At 38.4% G+C, this 10,479-nt stretch overlaps 1 protein-coding gene across 1 annotated transcript in view; it reads right to left on the reverse strand.

Annotated features, from left to right (window-relative positions):
- Positions 1–8,378, reverse strand: part of LOC139983381 (adhesion G-protein coupled receptor G4-like) — a 25,815-nt gene extending 17,437 nt beyond the window's left edge. Inside the window, exons 1-3 of the mRNA XM_071996903.1 lie at positions 8,105–8,378; positions 685–828; positions 116–325 (exon numbers count right to left, since the gene is read on the reverse strand). Coding sequence (XP_071853004.1) covers positions 116–325; positions 685–828; positions 8,105–8,171 — 421 coding nt within the window. The 5' untranslated portion in view covers positions 8,172–8,378. The remainder of the gene's footprint in view (positions 1–115; positions 326–684; positions 829–8,104) is intronic.
- Positions 8,379–10,479: the final 2,101 nt, after the last annotated feature.

Genomic DNA, 10,479 nt, shown 5'->3' on the forward strand with positions numbered 1-10,479 from the left:
GTATCATACGGCTCTGTGCATATGTTTGCGGGTGGGTGTGCACGATTGCACATGTTTGCGCGTGCGCTGTGTTAAAAAACACGAATACTGCATGCTACATCTTAGTTACACTTACTTTCTTCCGGTTCAATGATGTTGGTATTACAAAGATGCGTGTCACAGAAACAGGCTGTCCCCTCTGCGCTCACCAAAAACATTTCTAGACGAGTATCTGGATATTGTACCGCCAGGTAGTCGAGGACATAACTCTCTCCTGTTATACAACCGTGTACGCCTTCTACACTTGGCACACATCTCTTATATATGTCCGTACCAATTCCAACAACTAAAATCAAAACAGAAATAATAAAACAAATGCAAATGTTTGCAGATTGAAACACTTGTCTGTTGATGCTATAATAGTTCACCTATGAATTTCTATAGAAAAGCATAATGGACAAGAACAGGTCCGTAGCATGCCAGGAAGTACCTTTTATATAGAAAATATGGTAGGTAAAATGAAAGTAAAATGTTTTCCTGTGAGGGCCAAAGGAATGATACGTATTTTCAAAAGATACTGTTTATCAGCTTAAACACTGGGACGAGTACAGATGGAGAACAAAATCTAACAATAAACTCAGACTTAACTGAAAAAAAAAGATTATGAAATATGACTCAGACGATATTGGATAGGAGCAAACTCACCGGGTCCGAAGTTTGACGTAACGTTGACAACAGAACAAATCTCACCAACATTACATGTAGTGGTACGTAGTTGATTCAAAGGCAAGGAACAATTTCTTTCCCCATCACAAAAGTAACATACAGAAACTGGTGTAATAGTTGTTGCTGCAGAATTAGGATAATAGTACTTAATTGGAGACAAAGGTGTCCGCAATATGAATGCGATTGGGGAGTGGTCGTATTTGAGGCAAGGTGGAACACTTGCACCCCTTAAAATAGTGAATAAAATGGTGAAAGAATATCTCAAAATTCTAAAGCTTACAGGGGCTACGTAATCTTGGTCAAGACGTTTGTAATGTTCGTTTCTCTTGCGTACTTCTACATCTCACAAAGCTTCCATGATACCGGTTATATGTTTGTTCGATCTGGGGCACACGTCTGCTCTACTGTAGCAGCCTATTTCATTACACCACTAAAGAACCTATGAATCGTATGCTGTATCTACACACCTTAAGATTATGTAGGCTACGAGAGCGCTTGTCCACTGAATAAAACTTGACCAAGGATCTATACCTTACAAATATCGTAAATAAAATGAGAAAACTGGGGCGCAATATAAGCATATACCACTGAGCTAACATAGAGGTGCTCTCGGCCGGCTTACACAGAAGCAGTAAGTTGCTTATAGTATACTAGGGTCTTAACAAGTATAGGGGCTACGCCGCTGCAGCACACAGATGTGTATGAATACATTCCAATTAAATTAAATTATTTCTCAAATGTATTTAATTGTGCTTCAATAAAGCATCTGAAAAGTGTAACAAAATCACAGCTGAGTCCCCAGGACCCCAACAAAGCTTAGAATACATAACTTAACTGCTCATTGTGTATTCTCGTGCTTTAAGTCGCCTTGGGCCCATTAGTACTCTATGACATGATATTCCACAGAGTAAATGTAAGATTATTAATTCTTACTGAAATGTATTTAGGTGCCTCCGTATCCAAAGCATAGGCTGCACTGAAAATGCTACATTTCTGTACTACCAGCCAATAACAGTGAACTTAATCGAAAATGTGTCCTACGCGTCCGCCAAACAGATATAGTTAGAAGACAAAATTCACATTCTTGATTGAACTTTTAAACGTTGCTCGGCCAGTTACTACAGCCTGTCTCAAAAAAAAAAAAAAAAAAAAAAAACTAATCGGGCTCAAAATCTACATAGCCGGAAGAGACGATATTCCCAGGTAGTCAGGTGGCTTTTTCGGGCAACTTTGCTGGAAATACCCGTCCAAATCGTATACCAATCGATCAAATTACAAACTAGGGCACATGAGTGAGAAAATTATCTCTCTGGGACCCTCTACTCAACAGAGGAAGCCGAAGATTGCTATATCCAGGTATCTAGACGTGCCAAATATAGCCGATTGCTCAACCAAACCCAACCATGGTTAAGGTACTCTCCGATGAAATGACAGTCGCAGACATCACCACTCCCCTCACTTTTAAAATGTCTGCGAATTGTCCGAGATGTTTGCAAACATATGCATCGTTGTGATTTTTTAATTCTTTATTACGCAATAGTCCCAATAGCAACTGATTGGTCAGGGATGATTCATGTGGTATTCATATTAGAACGCCCGATACACGCAGAGAACTTAGTAACTACTGTAAATATTTACGTTTTACACCAGAGTAAAAACTGGATCGTGCCATAAATAAAGGATTACTGTAAGAATTCAGGATATGTGTAATCCCAACAAATCTAGTTTGATGCATTTGTTGGAGTTACACATATGCTTAGTTCTCATTGTAAACCTAATAGCATATGCTACCGAACTATCATATTTGTCAGCAAAATCCAGTTTTTACTTTGGTACAACGTTTACAGATTTGCAGTAGTTGCTTTATTCTCTGTGTGAATCGGTTGAGTAGAACTACTGAAGCATCAAACAGAATTCACAGTTACTTCAATGCACGCTAATAAACTATGGTTTCAGGTGTGTCTTTAAAATCTCCCAAAATATAGCAGGGTATTACTTTCGAATCAGTTATATGTGTAGCATATTTGCATACACTTGAAGGAGCAAGTAAATGTTGCCATTTTTAACAACTATGATGCGTCATCGTTTTATTTGTCATATGTCGATATCTAAGCCGAAATTACCAGTTTTTGAACTTGATGCCTAAACTTTGTTTACTTCAGTGGTGTCGATTATACGAATAGCTCAACAAAAGAGCCGAGTAATAACCATTAAATGTCTTAGATCTTTTCCCAACGGTTACAGCTTTTAGTTTCGGTATCTCATGGGCTTGATGAAGGATTTGCGTTCCTTCTGATATGTTAATACTTTCTAACTGACGTTTGTAATATATTTAAATATTGGTCTATGCTCTTAATTCTGTAGAACTCTGATAGACTATACATGGTAATGTAGTTGAGGTACCACAGTATCTTTCAAACGCATTGCAAGGTTCGAGATGATAGTTCCTATATAATCAACGGTTATAATAATATTTATTTAAAGATGGAAATGCTGTTAACGATCTTGATATCTTCTGTCTGAGGATTCTATACTAGCAGGATCCTCGTTATAGGATAGCTCTCATTAAGTTTGGGATTCGTCATCACAGTATAGGCTGCATGCATCTATGAAAATTGGAACCAATTTCAGCTTAACACAACATGTCACATTATGTTTGTAAAACGAATAGTGAACTAGACTTAAAGAGAGCGTGGTCAATACCTTAAAAGTACGTTGTAATACCAAACATGGTATTACACATAACATATACCACGCTTCTTATTATTGGTCAAAATTGCACATAATGTACCAGTGAATTACAATCCTAGGCTAAAAAAAAACACAAGCTTACACAAATCACATGTCTTAATTTATATATGTTTGGTACATCTAAGAAAGACGTTTTAGACACCAATACAATTTATTAAATGTTCCTAACTTTTCTTTATCTAAACCACCCTTTCAACCTTAGCCGCCCTTCTTTATCTATCTAGTTTACTACATTAGGTTCAAGGTTTTAACTAGTTGACGCTATTTTCCTATTATGTTACATTAAACTCAAGGAACAGTTACTGAAAGGTTCTAGGAAAACAACCGATTCACACAGAGGTTACAGTAACTACGGTAAATCTCAAGGCTTTGTACCACAGTAAAAAAATGGATTGTGCTGGCAAATCTGATCAATATGTAGCATGTGCTATTAGGATTACAGTAAGAACTGAGGATATGTGTAGTCCCAACAAATCCGAACGGTTGTATTTGCTAGGATTAAAAATATCCTCAGTTCTTACTGTAATCATTATACCACATGCTACCGATTTATAGCACGATCCATTTTTTTACTTTGGTCCAAATTTTAAGATATACAGTAGTAACTGTGACCTCTGTGTGCATCGGGTGAGGACTAAAAAAAAAAATTAGTGACCCTTGAAGACTTAAAAAAATAAAATGGTATATTTCATCATTTTTTGTATATAAAATTGTAGCACAATATACAATGTGATTGGGTATTCTTAACGTGATAAAAATGCATTTTGCTTAGTTTTAAGTAGCTTGCTAACCTTGAACTCTTTCTAATAAACAGGACACGGAGAACAAGCACTACTTTGATGGACTTGTTTTTCTGGTGTGATAGATAACTACTCATGCAAAACATAACACCCTACGCAAACAACACGGTATTCTTCACACAGTTATAACATTGTACTTAGGTTGTGGTGTTGAGCTATTTATTCCAAGGTTAAGCAAATGGTTTGAAATAGATTACCAGGGCATAGCTAGCCGCCAATAATTTTTAGGACAAAAAGCTTTATATGTACAAACGCCGTTAAAAGCAATATAAATATATATAACTTTCACTGTTTGTATCTAATTGATCCAACTATGCTTCAAAATGGAGAGCACCTTTGAAACTTTGAAGACGCTTCGACGCCTTTCCGAAAAACGGGTTAGGTATCGGCATCATCTTTCCAACTACAGACTATACCGTAAAAACAAAACGGTACCAAAAGGACTTAAAATCAAGGTCCGTGCTGGTTTACCACTTTCTGATAGCGACAGCTTTGCCAATTGGAAAGGAATCCTTAAGAATGCTTCGCTTGAATTAATGGCTGTGCAAATAAGTATTTGTCGCAAAACCATTCACGAACTTAGCCAGCAAATTGATTCCAAAACCAGAAAACTGCAAAAAGAACTCCCCAAGAACGAGTTCGAAAGAAAGCTTGACTCCATCTTCAAAATTTGCTTGAACCTCTCACATACCCTAGCTTCAAGACAATGTCACAAATTGAAGAGGGATAATGTCACGCAAAGAGTTAAGTCTTCTGGTGAAACCCAACTTGAAAACTCAAAAAGACCCAGGTCTCGCAGATTCCGTCGGAAAGAGATACAGACCGCATGCAACACCACCAAAAGTGCAGTTGTTACAATTGATTGCCAACTCTCGGCAGGAGAAACAAACCTACTCTCCAAAGGTCTAAATTTTTGCCCTAAGCCACGGCAATTTAACGCTCAGAAACTTTCTCTTGACCTAAATCTGTTCTATCGACGCTTACGTCTCCGTGAATTTTTTGCCGACGAAAATGGCAATAACACCAGGCAACAAACCAACGACTTGCATTCCAATTTTAAGCCAAAACGCTCGTGGAATCCACCCAAGGCCCATTGTGCGCCTCTTGAATCCTTTATTTCGGCCATTGAAGAGGATGTTAAAACACAGACCTCCGCCCCAGACTTCCGCGACAATCTCAACAAAACTGAGAGACAGGCCATTCATGAACTCCGGAAGCGCGATGACATTGTCATCAAGCCAGCCGACAAGGGTTCTGCAATTGTCGCTATGGGCAAACAATTCTACAGAGGAAGCCAACAGACTACTCGGCAACCCTCAACACTACAAACTCCTAGATTCTGATCCTACTCAAGAAATCACACAAAACGTGAAAAGAGTCATCCAAAAGATAGTCTCTAACGGTTCCATTGAATGCAAGTTAGGCCAAAACCTCCTGGAAAACGACCCAAAACCTGGTCGCTTTTATTTTCTGCCTAAAATTCACAAAGAAGGCAATCCCGGGAGGCCCATAATATCGGGTAATGGTACAGCGACTGAAAAAATTTCCAAATTCGTGGATCTCCTCATCCAACCTCTTGTTTCGGCCCTACCGTCCTTTGTGCAGGACACTACGGATTTCATCCGGAAAATTGGGGAAATAAAAAATCTTCCCTTATCTACTCTGTTAGTTACCTTGGATGTGTCTTCGTTATACACAAATATCCCTAACGAAGAGGGCATTTCGGCCTGCACAAAAGCATTCAAACCAAAACGTGGCAAAATCCCCACGAAAAAAGAATTGGCCGAATTAATGCAACTTATCTTGACCAACAATAATCTGGTTTTTGGCAACAAACACTACCTCCAAATTCATGGCACCGCAATGGGTACCAAAATGGCACCGTCTTTTGCCAACATCTTTATGGGAAACCTCGAGAAAGAATTTTTATCTCGACAAAACTTGAAACCACACACGTGGTTACGTTACATTGACGATATCTTTATGATATGGACCCATGGTGAGGCAAATCTAAAACTCTTCATTGATGACATAAACTCGTTTCATCACACTATCAAATTCACTGCTGATTTTTCTGGACATGGCGTTCACTTCCTGGACACCACTGTGACCCTACAAAATGGTTCACTCAAAACAGACTTGTTCAATAAACCCACGAACAAGCACAACTACCTCTTACCAAGCAGTTGCCATCCACGTCACTGTACCAGAAATATTCCGTACAGTCAAGCGTTGCGCATTCGACGCATTTGCTCCTCTGAAGTCGATTTTGATTCACGCACTAAAGAACTGTCACAACACCTCCTAAACAGACAGTATTTTCGGGGTACCATTGAAAATGCCATCAAAAAGGCTAAAAGCAAACCCCGTACCGAAACATTGACGTACAAAACTCGTCAAACCAGTTCCAAAAGGGTACCATTGGTTACTGAATTCAACCCTGGTCTCCCACCACTGGCTAATATTATTCAGAAGAATTTTCACCTACTTCAAGGCACCGAACGCCTGAAATCAGTTTTCCCAGAATTACTTGTCATCGCCTTTAAAAGACCCAACAACCTACGGGATATCTTAGTTCGGGCAGCCTTTCGGGATGACACCCCATTAGGGGAAAGCAAAACAGAAACTACAGGATCATCGCCCTGTACACAAAATTGCAAAACGTGCTCACTTGTCGATTCGACCGGGGCCTTTCAGAGCAACCAAACCAAACGCACGTTCCAAATTCGGCACAAAATTAACTGCCTATCCAAAAATGTCATTTACCTCATCTACTGCAATATTTGTAACTTACAATACATTGGAGAGTCAAAAAACACTCTTAGAATGAGAATGACACAACATAGATCGGCGATCAAAACGAAAAAGATCTACCAACCTGTTGCAAATCACTTCAATCTCCAAAATCATTCAATTGAGAATTTGCGTGTTATTGCCATTGACCAGAACGATTCTTGGACAGATAAATCTAGGAAAGCGAAAGAAAATTTCTGGGAACTAAACCTAAAGACCACGGCACCATTCGGTTTAAACATCAGAAACAATTTGCCGTCCCAGATAAACCAAAACAATTCCTTTACAATTACGACGGAATCGGATTAAAATAATCCGACGCGGATTAAAATAATCCGAATTTCTAAAACTTCTGCTCAATTCAGCAGAAATCAGTAAGTCGCTTTGCCTTTACAACCATGCCGACATCTTCTCTATAAAACAGTTTCAATTCCTGCTACTCCTTGTCACTTTCGGTGATCATGCACTGCAGAAGAGCTAGTTTTGCTCGAAAGCTCTGCAAAAACCAAACATTGGCTGTTTTACTTCCAATCACTTACCTAATTCAATTATTGTATCTCACTCGATATCCAGCCTTTCTCTAAATGCAGCACAGTTGTTTAACAGTTTTTTCCGTTATTCCTATATATATATATATATATATATATATATATATATATATATATATATATATATATATATATATATATATATATATATATATATATATATATATATATACACATACATACATATACATGTATATAACATTAGGCAAAGTGTCGTAACACGTATCGATCTTAGTGCATCCCATGACGACTTAAAAAAAAATGATTAACTAGGAAATACTTCCTATTTATTTTCGTTTGTTAAAAAATATCGTATCACAAAAAAAGATTTTGAAATGTCATGTTATCCTAATTAGTCTACGTTCTCTTCTAAATATGGAAGCTGTGGTTATTACTTTCTACGTCTTAACAAACATCTTACTTATGGAAAGTATATCATTCATTTGAATAGAACACTCTGGACACTAATGAAGCAGTAATTATCCGAGTTTACTTAGACATACATACCTGCCCATACAGCATTAATGAACACCAATCCAGACAACACTATCCGTACGACAGTCGATTTAAACATTGTGACATATGATTCAAGTTGATGACAAGACTATTTGAAAAGTAAACGCAGACATTGACGACGATACATACAGAAATAAGTTTAACTAGTCTTCGATTATTCAACTAATCTGTCCTTCGCCCGCACCACTTCTAATCACTACAATTCGGCATGTTGAGCACGATTAACCACAATGTTACTCCTTCTAGGTAGAAGGAAGTTACTAAATACGTGTGCTTTATTTGTGTTCACTTTGCGTGACTTGATCCTTAGTGGCACGGTTTCGACCTACTTAAATCATAAACCTTGACTGGTATTCAGAACCAGGTTGACTTGTATCCAACACCAGCTTGTCTGGTATCCAGCACCAGCTTGTCTGGTATCAAGCAACAGCTTCTTTGGTATCCAGCACCACCTTGTCTGATATTCAGCACCAGCTTGTCTGGTAACATCAATCACCAGCTTGTCTGAAATCTAGCATCAGGTTGTCTGGTATCCAGCACCAGCTTGTCTGGTCTTCAGCACCAGCTTGTCTGGTATCCAGCACCAGCTTGTCTGGTATCCAGCACCAGCTTGTCTGGTATCCAGTACCACCTTGTCTGATATTCAGCACCAGCTTGTCTGGTAACATCAATCACCAGCTTGTCTGAAATCTAGAATTAGGTTATCTGGTATCCAGCATCAGCTTGTCTGGTCTTCAGCACCAGCTTGTCTGGTATCAAGCACCAGCTTGTCTGGTATCCAGCACCAGCTTGTCTGGTATCCAGTACCAGCCTGTCTGGTATCCAGCACCAGCTCTTCTGGTATCCAGCACCAGCTCTTCTGGTATCTAGCATGTCTGGTATTCAGCACCAGCTTATCTGGTATCCAGAATGTGTTGTTTCCAGCAACAGCTCTACTGGTATCCACACCAGATGTTCGGTATCTAACAGTATTTTAGCCTCTGAATAAGATCCTGGTAGGATCGAAACGTCAGGTAAACTTAATTTTACACATCTACAATTATTGTAAGATTATCGTCGATGTCAAAGAATAAATGAACCGACGATATTTAATTATAAATATTACCTTCCCATCATCCACTTGTCAGTTCTATCAATGGGTCAGGAAAACATTATTTCCAATAATGCCAGATAATTAATCGCCATTTAGTTTCGCATTTACAACATTTGAAAGGTTCATAAGGCCAGCGGTACACAGGGGCTATTTAACAATTGATTTAGTCTAAAGTGATAGTCAGGGTTCGTGATAGCGCAATAGTTGAATATCTTTCATTGTTACATTCGGTAATCTAAACAACCACGGTAAGACCATCAAAAACAAAACTATAATAGGTTTCGGTATTCAACTAAACTGACAGTATCGATTCCTCTTTCGAAGTGTCGTTTGTCGCGACAGAAACTCCCAGCAAAACGGCTACGACTATTATTTCTACCTTCCAATTGGTGTTTCAAGATGGTTTTAGTTTGAAGTAAATAAAAAAAAACACTCACGTCATATAAATGTATACCATGTTGAAGATATCTACACCTTTATGATTATGTTGAAACTCATATTCTGAAATTAATTTTTAATTTTGCTACAAGGATCACTTTAATCTTGAGCAATTTATTTACAAGAAATGTAACATACCATTCAACTTATATATTCTTATATCATTGCATTATTTTTCATCTGAGATATGAGTAATTGCGTTGTTAACAAGCTCTTATGACGTCATGGATTGTTGTCCCTTGGATGGCATCTGAGACGAATATGACCAAATGAACAATCGAATATGACATTTTAAGTACTGGACCGTACCTCTTTGTTCTCTTTCTTTGTTTATAATAACAAATGATAATGATAATACTACCAAACTTATACTGCGCTCTAATTAGCCAAGACGTGTTCTAAAGCGCTTGGCAACGAGAACAAATTACTAACAAAACAGACTTCAAATGCTACCTGAAAATAAATACGATTTAATTTTACACCGAAAATAAGTTAAGGAGTTAGCGATTCTAACCATCTGTGGTACAGAGTTCCACAGTTTTCCAGCTACCACACTGAAAACCCCGGTCACCAGTGGCGTAGGAAGGTACTTTTGAGTGGGGGGGCTGAAGACTGATGGCCGGCCTGGGGGAGGGGTCTAAGGGGAGGGGGTGTCCCCCTCCCGTTTGGAATTTTTTTGCATTTCCAGGTGGCCTCAGATGCAATTTGGTGCAATATAGCACACTTCAACTCCCACTCCATTTTGTAAAGAATTTTGCATTTTCACCTGGCCTTAAATGCAATTTGGTGCTCCAAATGAGATTTTTTTTCTCATTTGGAAATGAAAAAGGGGTTT

The sequence above is a fragment of the Apostichopus japonicus genome, chromosome 16 (assembly GCF_037975245.1).
Source record: "Apostichopus japonicus isolate 1M-3 chromosome 16, ASM3797524v1, whole genome shotgun sequence".
Lineage (NCBI taxonomy): Eukaryota > Metazoa > Echinodermata > Holothuroidea > Aspidochirotida > Stichopodidae > Apostichopus > Apostichopus japonicus.